This window comes from Diadema antillarum, unplaced genomic scaffold (assembly GCF_040938485.1).
Source record: "Diadema antillarum isolate AM-2024a unplaced genomic scaffold, OU_Dant_1.0 scf00000023, whole genome shotgun sequence".
In the NCBI taxonomy this organism is placed as follows: domain Eukaryota; kingdom Metazoa; phylum Echinodermata; class Echinoidea; order Diadematoida; family Diadematidae; genus Diadema; species Diadema antillarum.
Genome location: NW_027270912.1, coordinates 811,651 through 829,231, shown reverse-complemented (window position 1 = coordinate 829,231; position 17,581 = coordinate 811,651). Strand labels below are relative to the sequence as shown.

The window sequence follows — 17,581 nt, the reverse complement described above, 5'->3', positions numbered from 1 at the left end:
GAAGACACTTGTAGAAGATGCCGGAATGTTGGCTTTTCTCCCGCCGCTCTTCGGCGAAGTATCGCAGCGACGTGCTCAGGGGCGCCGCTGGTCACCCTCGTCTATGCATGTTTGTATCGAATATCGTCACTAAGGTCACGCCCCTTTTGTTGAAATCCTCATCTTCGCAGTGCATCGTCGCATCATTATCTCACTTCTCTAGATATTTTCATCGTCACAAACAGCAAGGAGAATAGGTCATTAAGGTGTTCATTGCTCCCTTTTATTCACCCACCCGACCCCTTTTCCTCACCCCGTCTTGCAAGTGGGTGGCTTTGTATGACAAAAAAAGAAATGCGAACTTTATGATATATCTTTAAGTCTGTGAGAAACACTGCGTATAAACTGCGAAATACAGGACCAACTTTTTCAATCAAAGTTTAACAACGCTTTTAGAGAGAGAGAAAAAGTCACTATCTTTTTTAATCATTTTTGCCAAACTACGGTTAAAAAGATCTTAATAATTATCTTTTATCGAGCATCATTACTTTCCTACCATCTTTTTGAAGTTTCACTGTCATTTCATTGGTCGGCAAGACAATTTACATAAACTTATTGTAGGCGGTTATTACTATCGTTTTTGTTTTGTTTTTTACCTTTACATGCGGGAGTGTATAATGTTTCAATAGCATAGCAGCTACTTCCATATACAGTAGCTAAACCCGTGATGCCGTTCTCCTTGACGTAATTACACACACACACACACACACACACACACACACACACACACACCCACATGATATTAAGGAATGGTCAAGCCATGGTAAAATCTTATGAAAATAGTATGATGATGCTCGTGTATGTGACAGTCTACACTGATCAATTTTCATGTAATGACTATTAATCCATAACTTCATCACACATGCAGAGTAGATCCATATCTACTCTTTCTTCTTTCTCCACTGAATTTGAAAATTTCTTTAATTGCTCTCAGCTAATTGAAAAAAAAAGTATAAATGATACACGTTTCTGTTACATCGTCAGCTAGTAAGCAGTAGGCCTATATTATCCCAGATCCTTTATGCAAGCACGTGTCATTATTCTTTTTTTTTTTTTCTTCTTCTTCTTCTTCTTGTTCGGTCCTGCGAGGGCGCTGTTTGTTGTTCTTCAATATTTGCAGCTGAGTCATGGTAGAGAAATAGAACGGATTTAGGAAAATGAAATGGTCAACCTTGAAACCTCTGCTCCTTACTTCTCATCTTTTATCAAATTTTGACTGTTTAGAAGTAATCTCTGTGATGTAGTTATAAAACAAATGTTGAACAGGTGAACGAAGGGAAGAGAAACTATAAAGTGTGTTTTGTGTATTGATATGAAATTCAAGTTTGCCGTGGGTTGTGTCTGTACAGCTTCAAGCTCTGGAGTAACCTCGTTCACACACGCATGATTTGCCTTTGTCAAGCTTGGTACAGTTAAATCATTGTTTTATCATTCTCTTTTTGTGGCTTATAAAGTCGAACGTCATGAAATAGGCAAAGACCTCTAAACGTTATTCCAAGTTTCCCGGTAGTGAAGCGTTAAAGATCATTGTTATAAAGTGTGTCCGGTCTGTTGGTTATATCCTGTGATTATTGAGAAATGTCGTTGGAACGATTTAATTTATCATCTTTTTTTAATCAATGCGTTTTACTGGAAAGTGGACATTTTAAACGAAATTCTTTTTAAGTGGTGTCTGTGAATATGTAACTCGGAGAGCAGAATACTTTCCGCTCATCCACGGCGAGTAATGTGTCTCGTCGAATACTGCGAATACAAGTAATCATTGTTATTTTCTGATATTCTCGGGAGTCGGGATTAGTGAATGAATAATGTGGTGAAAATCACGCATAGTTGCATCTCATTGACCAATTATTGGTATAAAATGAGCGGAAATGCACACTTTAGACGATACCTTGTAATCCCCCATCATACACTGCCCAAACAAGAAGACGCGTCTATGGAAGATGTGAAGGGGAACGCACTTTGATTGAGGGGCCCAAACCACTTGGGCCTATACCACCATGAAAATAGGTGGGGGATATGGGGGAGGGGGAGGTGAGGGTGTGTCAGTCAATCACGGGTGTGGCGCATGATTCTTGTTGTCTTTCAAACACTATATCAAACGGCCAAGATGCCAACAAGCGCGTCAGTTTCTCAATGGTATTCAAATTGTCACGGATATTTCCGGCTCGCATGATTATTAGCAAGCTGTGAGCCTCTTCATTTCGCCCGCCTGCCCGTGATACACCCCGCGAAAATAAAAATAATACTTTTTTAAAATCGTTTTCATCGCATCGGCTGCCGATAATAATACTACGGTCGTCCTCTTCTTTGTAATACTGTGTCTGTTTGCAGCTGCCAACACCAAAAGTCTTGATAAACCGTGTTGGACTACACGTTGACTCCCGAAGCTCTCTTTGCACTAGTTTGACCCCTCGTGGAGTTTCCGTCGAAATTTGACTTGTTAAATCACTCCGCTGACCATTGATCGAGATGGTCAATATCATGATAACGATAATGACCAATACATTATGTATCACGTTGATTTTATAACTTTTTTTTTGTAAAGATTATATGAACTTGTGGGAAGAGTTGGTGTATACGTTTCTTGGTATGGCCGCTTGGGCCTTTATGATGTCCGACCAATAATCAATGTTTCCTTCATAATCAATATTTCGTGGAGTATTCTTATCATGTAATGTATAAGTGATGTTCTCTACCTTTTCAGTCTTAGATGATAAGAAAGAGGAAAGAGAGATATTTAACATTTTGAAGTTTAACGCATCGCTTTTCATATTTTTTGTTCTAAAATTCCAAAATTGACATTAAACAAAAAAGAAGTGGTTCATGCCCGAGAGTCATTCTGGCATTGTCTGGTGCATGAGGAACACACAGTAAGAGTGATTTGAGTGGATTTTGTCCAAAGTTTTTACTGCTGTTAAAAACAGCGTTTTGTAACTTGGTTTCAAGTACAACAGCTTCTGTGCATCGGTGCAGCACGGGAAATACAGTATACCGAAGGATAATTTGTTTGTGTTTGTCACACCTGTTGTGCAAGCTACGTTGTGCATTACTCGTATGAGCCGGTAATGTTTGGCGTGCAGCGTTTGGTGAATTTTTCGTAGTAATGATAAACTGATTGACCTTTTATACGAGTGAAATAGGGATTTCCTGTCTTTGTTTATACACTGAGCATTGAACGCGGGGTATGACCCTTTTATCCGTACCGTTTAGTCTTGTCCTGTAGTTTGGCCTTAAAAGGCTCATGTTTGACTTAACTCTTTATCACGATTGTATGATATATATATCGCAAACAGCTTCGACATTGCTCCGAGATATACTGATTTTTTTTTTCTGTTTGTTTGTTTCATCCATAGCTTCAATCAACACCGTTTTTGTAAGTTATACTTTGTCTTGTGATTGTCAAAGAAAATATTTCCATTTTATTCTTTCGTGTTTTTTTTTTCTTCGTGCTTGTTTATACAAAGCATTAATTGTTGGCAAATAAAATGGCTCCAAAGGTTTATGGAATATTCTTCTGAATACGTTTTTGCTAGTCTTGTTCCTCTATTCGTTTTTTAGTGTTCAGTGAGAGCGCAGTGCAGTAGAGAGATTGGATAAAAGTTAATTTCCCACCTATGGTGGCATTAAAAAGTTTATACAGTGTACGTTCTCCATACACATATCCTCACACTTCCATACACCTTCACTCTGGCAATAACGTAGACGAATTAACGACTGTAACAGTTGTGTGTGCGTGTGTGTGTATGTGTGTGTGTGTGCGTGTGTGTGTATGTGTGTGTGTGTGCGTGTGTGTGTGGTGTGGGTGTGTGCGTTTGTTTGTGAAGAGATAGACAGAAAGGACGATAGGAACCATGCAACTACATATAGGTAATACTAGATAAATGCTACCCTTGCAAAATGATATACGAAAAATTATAATTTTTAGTCGTTCATTCGCCACGGATGCATTTCACATTACCTCAGTCTTACATTGTTTTGTGTTTGTTTTGCTTTGCTTTTAATTCTTATCTTATTCCCCTGAGAACGCGAATACAGGGCCAGGACTTCCGACAGCTCGGTTTTGACTTTCAATTTGCAAAGAAGGAAACGACTTTGTTCCCTTCATTAAAATAGCTATCTCTACAGACAGACGTTTGACCTGTACACTATCACTGATTTAGCAGCGATTGTGAGTCTTGTTTATGCTTGTACGTATGCGTATGTGCGTACATAGGTGTACGTCCGTGTGTCTGTGTATATTGGTTGTTTGTGTTGGGCATGTTTTCTATTCGGTTGGTTGTGCATGTGTTGTGCTTGTTTGCATGTGACGTCACACATTTTGCGTGTGTGTCTGAGAGCGAGATTTAAGTTTGCACTATAAGTATAAAATAGTTATGTGAATCCTACTAAAATGATTGGTTGAGAGCTATGCACGTGTCCAGTCTTTCTTTTATGTTTCCAAAAGACCAACCCGTCTGTTGAGAATGAGAAGGGCTTTAATGTCTCGAACACTATGGCCCGAATTCACGAAGGTGGTACAAATGAGACCGTGGTTTAAACCATAGACAAAAACCATGGAGCGCCAAGTGTCGCATGGAATATTTCGTTACGAAATCAGTCATTTCGTAAATGAAATTATTATTTTGTAACGAAATGACAACATTTTGCAACTAAATGAACATTTCGTCCACGAAATGATAATTTCGTTAACGAAACGGTCATTTAGTCGACGAAATGACCAATTTCGTAACGAAATATTCCGTGCGTCACTTGGCGTTCCATGGTTTTTGTCCCATGGCTTAAATCATGGTTTCATTTGTACCACCTTCGTGAATTTAGGCCTATGGGTTTAGTGACAACTTAACGCCCTCATCATTCTCAGCCGATTACTTTTCACCGGTTATTAGTATATCGATGACAAGCATTACCGACCGCTTGTCTGCGATCAGTTGCATTGCCTGTGTATCAAAAATGCATTACAATATTGTTAATATGTGCGGTTTCATTAGCTTGGAGCCGGTGCTGGCTTGAAAAACATCGAACGTGGCTTCCGTGTAAATCGGATCATATTCACTATATGTATTTAATAAAACAACTAGTGCACAAACTTGGTCGGGCGTTAGTAAAATTACCCACCCTGTATAACGTGCATCATTTATATTTCCTCAGCAAACGAGATAAATACAAAGAAATTTTGAATAAACTAAAAATCGAGTGCACCGTAACTGATTAAAACTGCACCAGTCTATACTGGTGTGAGTGATATCAAGCGGAAGACTAGAATAAATTGTCCGATATTTTCTTCTACCATTACACGATGGAAGGAGTGCCAACTGACTCTTCAATATCACCACAACGAAGTGAATCAAGGGCGGACGTAACACTGAACTGGAAACTTAAATTGTTTTGCATACGACGCTCGGGTGCCCGAGCGAGAAACGGGACGAGAATTCATACTCCGCTGCCCTCCTATTAACGTACTCCCGAAAAAGGCATACGCATGTAAACAGTATACAGTACATGAAGAACGCCAGACGGTTACAATGAACTGCGAAACCTATTAGAGACCATGCATCCTTACCACTGATTGTATCAAAGCAGTCAGTTTTTTTTTATTCGAAAAAAATGTTTGTTTAACTATACCAGAAGAGGATTAACCTTCGACTGTCTGCAAAATTAAATCAACAAAGGATGCATACGGCTCTTTGGTGTTATCTATATCAATCCTTGTTTAAGACTGCTTTCTGGCCATATTCAATAGATTAAAGGGATTGTATAGTTTTAGTCAAGACCTAACTTCAGGTTTCCAACACTCTTTCGTGAGATAATGAAAAACCTCTTATGAAATAAGAAAGAGCATGTAATTCAAAGAGGGATTCAACGTTTATTTGATGAAAATTGGGTTTGAAATGGCTGAGATATCCAAAACAGCGCAATCCTAACAAAAGGTGGGACCCACCTTTCATTATAGGATCGCTTTGTTTTACGTTGTTTTTGGACGTCTCAATCATTTCAAAACCAATTTTCATCTAATAAACTTTGAATTCCGCTTAGAATGTTATGCTCTGTACCATTTCATAAGTGGTTTCTTGGTACCTTGCAAAAAGTTAAAAGCCCAATCCTTTAAAGATTAACTTTAAATTTCAAGGAACAGTCCTTGAACAGCTGACATATAGGTAATGTAAATGAGGTCATAGTGTCATCACCTCACAATTTTCTTTTGATCATGTACCCATCAAAAAATATGACAATTCAATTTTTCTGTCGTAAAAGTGTTCAACATATTAATATTCCTGGTTGAATAACTTCAAAACAATGATCAGTCAGATGTATCAGGACTTGAGACTGGATCATGATTGTATTTGAACGCAAAACTATAAAAAGAATTTAAATTCCATTTACAAATTATATTGCAACTTGTGAGAGGAGGACAGCATTATTTCAGCATTTGCATATTCATATATTGACTATTCGAGAACTGCTTCGTGAAACTTAGCAAAACTTATAAACTTTTATTGCTGCCTTAAATTTTCATTAGATTTTGATCAAATTTTCATTGCAGTGCTTGGAAATTTTACTGTTTTTTTTTTTTTCAGACTAACCCTTGAAGTGGTCCGGAATTCCCCTTTAAGATGCGGATCTCTGTATCTCACATGTAACACAAACATAAACACATACGTGTGCCCCGTTAAGAAACACTTCCGTGTTGATTTGTCAAAACGTTCGATTTACACATTGTTACTTGAAAATGCTAAAGAAACACAGGAAGAAATGCATTGAGCTAACAGAATAACACTAAACAAGTAAAACACACATCATCAAAAACAAATATAGCCATCATAGGGAATTAAACCGTTCTCATCTTGAAATACATTTCTAAACATAATTATTTCACTATTGTGTATTTTTTTGCCAGAAAATCATATCTTATACAATACGTAATTACGACATCTTTGTTGAACTAACCAATGTGATTCTCAATTCTTTTATGTCTCCTTTACACAGCATCGAAAAAGCATAAAATGCACAGCACATAATAACATCAAAAATGTTAATGCCTGCTAGTGTGTCTGACTGTGAGATATTGGGCGCACTCGAAACTCCCTGCCCCCCCCAAAAAAAAAAATAACTAAATAACTAAATAAATAAATAAATAAAAACCAGATAAATAAATAAAATTACTCGATGTTTCCAACATAATATTGCTATTCCCCATAAAGATGATATCGTGGTATGTCTGGTTACCAATATGAACTATCACCGTCTGACCCATGGAAATTCAGTGTATAATTCGTTTACAGTTTAGTGAAGAGTTGTCCCATTTAGAGCATATGAACTAATGTCACCGAATTGTGAAAAAGAAATGTGAAAATTTTCAAAAAGCCGCAAATTTGTCTAGGTTATCAATTTCGAATTTAATCACATCCATGACAATTCTGTTTGTGTGATTCTACTCATGTGTATTAATGCCAACTTTGGATCTCAAGATGAAAACGATAGTTTCTGTCACTCTCTAGATCCAATTTGCGAATCAGTAAATTGCCCGTTTTATCCCACGTCACAAGAGACAAGCTTTTTTTTCTTTTTCCCCCACGAGTTAAGGCGATCGAATAAAAGTGGCAAAGGGAATATGATTCCGTCTGCACCTGTACAGTTGCAACCCTGTGCATAAAAACTAGTCTAGGATGCCAGGTGTAGATAACTTCCACTATGACCCAACCATAGCAAAGTGCACGGGAGGCGGTAGAAGAGTCCGTCGTCACACCCCCTGCCAGTATACTCGTCACACACCCTGACGGTTACCCCATCACACACGGTGATACACCCCAGCCGTCACAGATCGCTGAAATCGGTCGCGGAAAGATCGCCATTTACACTGCCCGATTGCCTGTGTCTACTAATTTGCACTGAGGTGCAGCGGCCCACGATGCGCCCCAAATGAAAAACTTTTAAAAACTTGTCACTGGGGACTTACGGGAGTCAGCGAAAGAAACATGAATGTCTTATCTGCGATCTCTGCGAAATTGATAGGACATGGTCGGTCCGAATGTTCCAAGCTAGGGGACCACACGATGGGACGGGGGAGTGGAGTGGGGAGAGAAGGGGGGGGGGGCGCACGGGATGGGGTTTCTTCTTTCTCGCCTAACCTTCGCCATGCACATTGATCATGAATCATAGATGCGATACGGAACATTCGTGAAGGTCAGGGCACAGGTCAGGAAAGCAAACCCCTGGCCAGCAAAACAAACATTCTATACTGCGTGCCAAGTCTACAGACCGCCCAGTGCCCCCTTGATTTACGTGCATAGACCAGTTTACACGACATACCCGAGTCTGCATGTTCGAAGCGTGTATATACCACGCAAGTCACCTATTATGATAGCTGTCGCCATTTTTAGTTCATGTTGCGACTGAACCGTGTTTCTAACGTTGAAAAAAAAAAATCTGCTAGGCCAATGATTGGTTTGCAAACAAAATAGTTCAACGAAGCCATTTCAAGAAGGCACATCGGCTGAATGACTGGAGGATGTAAGCTCTTGCAGAATTATATTCTTACTATTTCTGCGAAGTGGAAACAAAAAAATAATAAACAATGGGACTTTACGGATGCATTTCTTATTCATTGTCGCATTTAGGGTTTATGAGGTCAACTAGAGTTACTCAATGTGGCCAGAAAAGATGGAACACTACAAAATAACACAAAGTGAGGGTTTGGGGCATTGCGCCTCCTTTAAACAAGATATCCAGAATGTTTCTTTTCTCCCTTCTTCTTCTATTTCAAATCAACTGCATGCAGATAGGAACAAGTAAAGCGACGCCCCATAATCAGTAACTTTTGCGACATAGTCTAAATGCGATGACGACCATTTGGCGCTGCCAATCATATCGCAGTAAGAACGGAAGCGATTATGGAGTAGGCCTTATGTTTGTGTCGTCATCGTGTGCAAATCAAGGTATGGTATTTAGTAGGAATATACATGATGCTATTCCTAACCCCTAATACTAATGATGATAGCAACTATAATGATAATAAGATGACTTTCGATAGAGTAATGATAATAACGTAATGAGCAAGGTAATAATGACCACAATTATACTCTTGGTAGTAACATGACAAAAGAAAATAATCAAGTGTTGTTAGGTTGGAAGTGGTATCGTTACTAATTAAAAGGCGCAGTTCTACATCATGTTGATTATAATATCATATTGTTTATGTGCTCAGCTTGCATAGTGATGTTGTGCACGAACCTACACTAACACATTCAAAATTCACCACCAACTTTTGCGGATGATTTGGTGAAAATGACACATTAAAAAATATACACCTTTTTCCTGAAAAAAACCCTGCAAAGTCACAACTTCTACTAACAATATTCTCCGATTGTGCATTGCAGTGTGAACAATCTAGCCGAAAAGAAGAAAAAAGAATCCAAATCAGACAGTCATTCAACACTCTAAAAGAGGTACGTCTTTGTAAATATTACAGACATAGCGTAATCGTTACAAAACGTGCAAATGAGAGAATGGACATGGAGAAAATCCGCCAGGATTAAACAGTAAATATAAAAAACAACGCACCTCGATTTTTCTCACAATCTTCTCACCCGACCCACACACTCTTTTCAAACCTTCTTCTACTTTAAAGAATCCACCCTTTACAGATATCAAAAATGCCACAGGATTCTAAGAAAGAGAAGAAATTTTGCGATTTTTACCTCGGTATATGTGTTGCTCTCCACTTCATAACTTATTATCATCTGCGTCATAATAACCTTTCCAGTCATCATCAGTAAAGCAAAAAAAAAAAAAATCCCCATTTTGCGTGGCATGAAACTAACACCTCCGGAATAGTTTGCCCCTTATTACTCGTGTGTACTTCCATTTACTCCCTTTGATTCTGCGGAATTGAAAACATGCGAAGTTTATCTTACCTGGTTGAGCGCGAAACTTTACTCGAGCAAAATTTTCCACTTTTGCTCTAATGTCTTAATTAGAACATACATTTTCATTTCTGCAACTCACCAAATTCCAACGATTTCAAATAAACTCGTTCATCCTGTGGTTAGTTAGTGAGTTGCTGCTTTATTGAGCAATTGCTATCATACAAGGGGTAGTGTGTGGTGTGAGCAACAAGCCATGAAAATACAGGAGTCAACGACGGGTGATGAATAAGCTTGCGCATTGACTGACCCGCTCTCCCATACGCTAGATGGCGCTGTTACCCATTACTGCTATCGTGTGCTAAAATTGTGCACACATCGTCGAAGCTGCTGGAAATAAAAAGTGGGAACTACTACGTCATGCACTCTTGTTGAGATGTTTTGAGAAGAAAAATGCCTTTGATTTGCCAAACTTTTGAAGCTCCCAAAAAGACACATGGCTATTCATATTTTACATATCATAGAGAGAGAGATACACAGGTAGGTAGATATTACGGTGATAATAGACGTACACGAGTACAAATAAGAACATGTACAAATATAATTTTGAATTGGCAAGGGCAGAACAGAAAGTTTCTTGTTCTGGACACTGCTCTTCTAGCTCTCTGTGTGCTTAGATGATACTATAGTAGAGAGTATTTTTGTTCCTGATTATATGTTCCTCGTTTGTTTTGGGAAGTCTGTGTTGTCTTGGGTGCTTGGGAGAAGTTATTGCATAAGCAGTTTATTACACACTTGATGGTCCTTATAATTTCTTAAGAAATGATTAAACAATATTTGTGTAATGTATGCTTTGTACTTTGTTGTAAATCTTGTTGAATGAAAGTAAATGCCAAATCGAAATGAATTGAATGGGTTGAATCAAACTGAAGGGATGTTTTGATTTTTGTTTAATACACACGCATGTGTCTACATAATCATGTATGCCGCGCTACAGAACTCTCCACCAACTCAGACAGACTGCAGATTACGTGAAAGAAAGAGAGATGGAGTGAGAAAGAGAATAAAAGAGGGTGAGCTTCTTTTATTCTTTAACTCTCACTGTGCTGTTCTCGTCACCTATAGGAACCTAAGAAACAGTCTTGAAACATATCGATTTTCGGTCTTCTAATCAATACGGACTAAGGCTCTACGGGGTATGCGCACTCAAGCACTCAAAGACAGACTTTCGTACCAAAGGTACCAATATCGATCTGGTCCAAGTGCTTTACGGAGCTTATCACTGTACCGCCATTCTAACAGAAGTCGGCGAAATTGGTCGACGTCTGTAGAATGTTATCATCGAGTGCCGTTAAACTACAGGCATTATAGTAGGAACTACTATCATATTCCATCTAGCTTGTTTTAAGCGGATGTAGAAACGCCAAAATGGCTCCTGGAGTGCGCTGCGGGCTACTCCTGCTGTTCCTCGTGATGGGAATAGGCATGGCAGAAGCCTTCGACTTTCCCTCTCAACTTCGACTTTCCATCCAACTTCGACTTCCCTTCGAGTTTTCGAGTTTCCGTCGACCTGGCCGTCGTTTTCGTGGGGACTTTTTCCTTCTTCCCGTCGAGCTGGGAATGTGGCCGTCGAGCTTTGAATGGCCCTCTTTTTGGCACTGGTCGTCAGAATGGGGATTTTCGTCGTCCTGGGGATGGGGGTCCTCTTGGTCATGGTGGTGGAGTTCGTGTTCCTATGATTCATATTCTTCATATGGTGAGCTCCCCATTTGATATCAGAGAGATGTTGGACATTTTAGGACAGATACTCAACGCCGACACCGTTCCCGAAGCTATCCAAACCGTGTGCGACAATTTCGACGACTTGATTCTTGAGTTGCTGGGTGAGGACATGCAGTCATTCGTGTGCGACTCGTGCGCATCTCTGTCAACGAACCGGACAATGCTGACTTCGATGAACTGTGTGGCGAGATAATGTCTCTGGTTGAAGGGGGTGATGATGATTCGTATTACAGCGGAGAAAGTAGTTACTATTACTCATCATACACATAGGTTGGTCGTCTTGGTCGTGGTCATCTGACTGGTGGTCGGACACTTCCGATCATTACGGAGGATGGTCTGAATGGTGGTTCCTATCATCTGATCAGTGGTGGGGGTCGAGTGACTGGTGGTGGGGATCGTCTGACTGGTGGTGGGGCGATGAAGAAGGCGAAGGCTTCGAAGATGTAGTCGGCCAATTCATTGACGAAACGATTACATCCCTATTTCCGAACAGTCATGCTTCGCTGTGTCGCGGGATAACCGGCACTATGCAGTACCGATTCCAGTTCTGTGAGCGATATCGTCGACAGATATGCTCAGGCAATTGCGACCATGTTGGTTTCCGAAGGTGTTAATGGCTGCAGAGCTCCGGAATGGAACTCTACATCTAGTTGGTTTTCTGCAAGTTTTTCAAGCGGCAGCTTTAGCTGGAACCCAAGTTCTTCAAGTAGATCTAGCAGCAGCGACAGCTGGAACCCAAGTTCTTCAAGCAGCAGCTATAGCTCGATCTCAAGTTCTTCAAGCAGTCAGCGACAGCTGGGACTCAAGTTCTTCAAGCAGCAGCGACAGCTCGATCTCAAGTTCTTCAAGCAGTCAGCGACAGCTCGATCTCAAGTTCTTCAAGCAGCAGCGACAGCTCGATCTCAAGTTCTTCAAGCAGCAGCGACTCAGCTCGATCTCAAGTTCTTCAAGCAGCAGCGACAGCTCGATCTCAAGTTCTTCAAGCAGCAGCGACAGCTCGATCTCAAGTTCTTCAAGCAGCAGCGACAGCTCGATCTCAAGTTCTTCAAGCAGCAGCGACAGCTCGATCTCAAGTTCTTCAAGCAGCAGTGACAGCTCGAACCCAAGTTCTTCAAGCAGCAGCGACAGCTCGAAGTCAAGTTCTTGGAGCAGCTATAGCTCGATCTCAGAGTTCTTCAAGCAGCAGCGACAGCTGGGACCAAGTTTTTCAAGCAGCAGCGACAGCTGGAAGTCAAGTTCTTGGAGCAGCTATAGCTCGATCTCAAGTTCTTCAAGCAGCAGCGACAGCTGGGACCCTAAGTTTTTCAAGTGACAGCTGGAGTGACAGTTTGGAGCAGCGGTTGGGGTTCCAGTGGTTTTGAATTTCCCCATTTCGATAGTTTTGAGGTGATGCTTGTTATCTCTAGAGTTCTTGGTGATTACGACACACCAGATGATTTCTGTTCTGCTGTAGTTTCAGCAGCCGGTGAAGAAAAGGGAGGTGATCGTAGCAGTATTGACGAGATAGTAGAAACGATCAAATCTAACATGATAAATATAGTAACATCCAGCTCATACTGCGATGACATGCTGACAGCTATTGAGGATGAAGAACCAGACCTGATCAATGCCGTTATGAGCTTTGCCCGCTTAAACGCCTCTGACATTTGCGCTGGTGTTTCAAGTGCTTTCACGACGGGAACTGACTGGTCCATCAATTTTCCATCAACTTTCTCGGAATCATTTTCCTGGTCGTCATGGTGGTCATCTTACGGCGACAGTGAATGGAAATTCATTGATGATCTCGCTTTCGCTGCTCCCTTAGATATCTGGATCCAAATCATAGGCCGAATTTACCAAGCCGATTCATTTCGGGATGGATTTCTAGTCTTGTGCGACACGGTGCCAGAGGTCTTCTTCGACGAGACAGGCACGAGCATGTGTGAAGCTGTGCAGAATGAGGAGTATTTGTCTTTTCTCCGGCTGTGTTATGACGCAACAGGAGAAGATGACTGGGACGACTGGGACGATTGGGGAGACTGGGACGCCTATATGGAGGAAATTTTCTTTGATGGTATCCCCGAAGCAGTAGCAGGATCTGTAGGTCTGGACACCGAAGGACCTTACGAGTTGTGCGCGTCGGCAGCAAATTTGACCAATCTCGACACCGATGGGCTCCATAATAAAGTAAGGGATATGATAGCTGGATTGGTGTATTACGGTGGCGGATGGTTGTACTCCTCGGCATGCTGGCAATATGCTGATTGGAGGCATATTTGGCCTACTTCTTGGTCCTCGAGTTGGTCATCGTCGCCGTCATACTCCTGGGATATTTCCAGCTCCTACTGGAACTACCAACTGCCGGAAAAGTCGTCATTGGAGAATGCCCTCTCTCAGATTTACCAACACCTTGGTGGGTATAACAACGAACAAGAAATGTGCACAGACATGATTTTCTTGGGAGTCGATGAGTCGATGGAGGAGGAGCTCATAACAAAACTGGAATCAGTTACTGACGAGATAATCAAATTGACCAACACAAAGAGCGACTGTAGAGCATTCGTCAACCATCTAGTCGACAATGTCTTAGCCGAACCCCTCGAGGCCTATACCGGTTATTCTACGACAAATGCCCTATGTAACTTTTTATACGATACATTCAGTGCAGATGATATCGATGTGGATCCCATTAGCCTGCCTGATTTCAGTAGTTACAGCGAGAGAGACGATTTGTGGCAGTACATCGCTGAGCAGGCTGGTGCGGAGTCGGGAATGATAGCTCCTCTCGTGTCTTTCAGCACTGCCACCAAACTTGCTGCCAAGATGTACAATGCAGACAGCCTCATTAGTGCGGCAACAATCTGGTGTGATGCCATGTCCGAGTATGTAATCCGCGTGTCTGGTTCGGGTCGGAAAATGGAAGCTATTTGCAATGCTTTCACTTCAGATATGGAAGGGGTTGAATGGGTTGAACACTGCGAAGAAGGTATGGTGCCAGCTTTCTATGGGCCGGATTACCCAAGTTCACTCCGACCCTTTGACGATGAAGAAATGATATCGCACGTTCTCGATGTCCTTGGCTTGGATCTTGATATTGAAGATTTTGAGGATCCAGATCCGGAGGGCATATGTAGAGCAGTAGGGAGCACAGTCAAAGATATACTGACATCTGGGATGAGTGTCCTTGAGTATCCGAAACTTCTCTTCGTAGAGATCATGGAGTACATACTTGATAAGTACGGCCTTGACTTCTGCTCTGAAATTGATCAAGTTCGTGATTTCCTTGATTCCATGGAGTGGTGGTGGGAGTATGGACAAGACATTTCTTGGTCCTCGTTGCCCGAGGAGTACGCTGAGACGGCAGATGCCCCGCAATTTATAACCACCGATACCCTTGATATCCTCGACTCCATCTTTGGAGTGCTGACAGGCGAGGGAAGTTTGACGAGGATATGCCAGGGCATGGTCAATGCTGCTGAAGACGACGCCGTCGACGAGTGGCTCGAGACAATGTACGAAAGCATGGTCGAAATCTTAGAGAACGTCAACAGATGTGAGAAAACGATCGATGTTATTATCGACATCGCCGGCGATGACATAGATGTCGACGAAATTTTCGAGTTCATCGGATTTGACGGCAAACAAGAGCTGTGCACCGAATTGGTACAGGCTGTCACAAATGAGGTTGTCGGTAAGTCAAGACGCAGTTCACTTGAATAATTTATTTATATTTTCAATGCAACAAAGCCCTAATTGGTTGAAACTCTACACTTTTTACACATAAATTGCTTCTCAGAAGTGCCTTTCCCCTTTTATTCATTCAAGCACTGGGCACTATAATCTCGAAATTAAAAGCAACGTCCGAAGAAAGAAGAATATAAATAGGCTTGGTGAATCGTCCGATCAATACAGTTACGCCTTTCCCATCCCGAGAGCCTGCCTAATATCACTATATCATGATTATAATATAAATAATTCCCTCATCAAAACATGCAAGAAAATACCATATTATGAGAATTACAGTAAGTAACACTTCCTTGATATTCATTATATTCACTGTCAATAACATGATATACAGAATCTGCTGTGTTTAGGTGATTTAGCAACATGGTCGTGACATCGTGTCTTGATTTAAAAACTAAAAGCGATGATGCATCTCAAAGAAATGACAACCAAGACACATTTACATTACAGTCTTTAGCATCTCTGTCACCCGAAATGCAAAATAAGTAGCCAGTCACCCTATGTGCATGTCATTACATATCTCATGCATATTCCGTGTTCATATAAATCATTATCACAATCTGTGCTTTAAACATCGGAATCATCATTTCTATGAGAAATGCATATTATCATTTATCAATTTCATAAGTCACCAATTGACTGATTCTGCAGACCATCAGCCCTATATGGAATTATTCGGATTTACTTTCTTCCAAGCCTTCCCCCCCCCCAACCCTCAGAACATTCATGAATTCTCTCAATTTCAGCTACCAACCAATCTCTTTGTTGTTTTGTTTTTATTATGAGTGTGTGTTTGCAATCGTTCACATTTACTTTGCTGCACGACATTGCAGGGATCCATATCTATTCTGTTAATAGTGTTCTCTCTAAGCTATTGGTTGTGTCACTCACAGTATGAACTTAAATACACTTAGTATCTAATGCCCTATTAACATCATCTACGCTGTTATATTCATTCGAAATCTGTGTAGGGTCATTTCACTGCGATATGGCCTCAAGAAAACTTCGTCTCTGTCGCTGTGTGAAAACGACCGCATCACAGTCTGCTAGGTGATCGTTTGCAGCAAATTGAAAGAGTTTACACGTATCATTTCAGCTATCTCTATATCATTAAGTCATACCAGCCTGCTCTCACTCCCCACTTATACATGTATATTTTGTCTGTCCACCCCCCCCCCCCCCCTCCCCCCCCCCCCCCCCCCGTTTCTCCTTGTAGAGGAGTGCAAGGGTATAATCGACTGTGCCGGCGAATGTAACGGCGACGCCGAGGAAGACTGTGCCGGCGTCTGTCTGGGCGATGCCGAGTACGATTGCGCAGGTGAATGTGGCGGGTCGGCCTACATCAACTACTGTTTCGAGTGCGTGGGCGGCCGAACATACAGAGACGATGACTTCGGGGCCGATCGCTGTGGGAACTGCCGAAAGGCTCCCGATTACGTGGAGGTGTGGGACTGCTCTGGATCCTGCAACGCGACAGCGTTCTATGACCGCTGTGGCGAATGTGTGGGTGAGTTCCTGCGTTTCGTTGATTTTTTAGGCACTGCTACTATCGTTTTATACATATCATTTCTACATCATTTACTGCTGCTATTACTGCTACTTTCTGATAAAAACAGTTAATAAGACTTTTCTTCTTCCTTCTTTCAATTTTCCTTCTAAGATTATCCTCGCCTTCATTGTACTCGTCTCCTTAAAGGAAAATTCCAGACAAGTTAAATGTTAGTCTGATAAGAAAGGGTTGAAATTCAATGAGCACAACTGTGATAATACTTGATCAATATCGGATAAAGATTAAAGAAGCTATGAAATGGCTTGAAAGTTTCGCTGATGTGCACAAACTACTTTTTGAACAGTCAACATGAATATGCAAATGAGTGAGTTGATGATGCCACCCACTTGTAACTTGCAGATGGTTTTTGAACAAAATACTTGAAATTCGAAGGTTTTCATTTCAGATTTCTGATTATCTGACGGATCATCGTTTCTAAAATCAATTAGCCAGACATAACATTGTGCTTTATATTTTTAGTGCAGATAAATGTACATGGTCATTGGAAAATTGTGAGGTGATGGCAGCATCAACTCAGTTACTTTCAAATTCGTATTGACTGTTCAAGAACCGGTTTTTTTTTAACTGAAAAAACACAATTTAATGATTTCCCTAATTTTCATAT

The 17,581-nt window shown here is 41.1% G+C and overlaps 1 protein-coding gene and 1 pseudogene across 1 annotated transcript in view; both read left to right on the top strand.

Annotated features, from left to right (window-relative positions):
* Positions 1-12,275: 12,275 nt before the first annotated feature.
* On the top strand, positions 12,276-12,996 carry LOC139732176 (uncharacterized; annotated as a pseudogene).
* A 215-nt stretch (positions 12,997-13,211) lies between these two features.
* The window catches only part of LOC139732167 (uncharacterized), a 35,666-nt gene continuing 31,296 nt past the window's right edge, over positions 13,212-17,581 (top strand). The window contains exons 1-2 of the mRNA XM_071643040.1: positions 13,212-15,354; positions 16,624-16,914. Of these exons, the coding sequence (XP_071499141.1) occupies positions 13,212-15,354; positions 16,624-16,914 (2,434 nt within the window). The remainder of the gene's footprint in view (positions 15,355-16,623; positions 16,915-17,581) is intronic.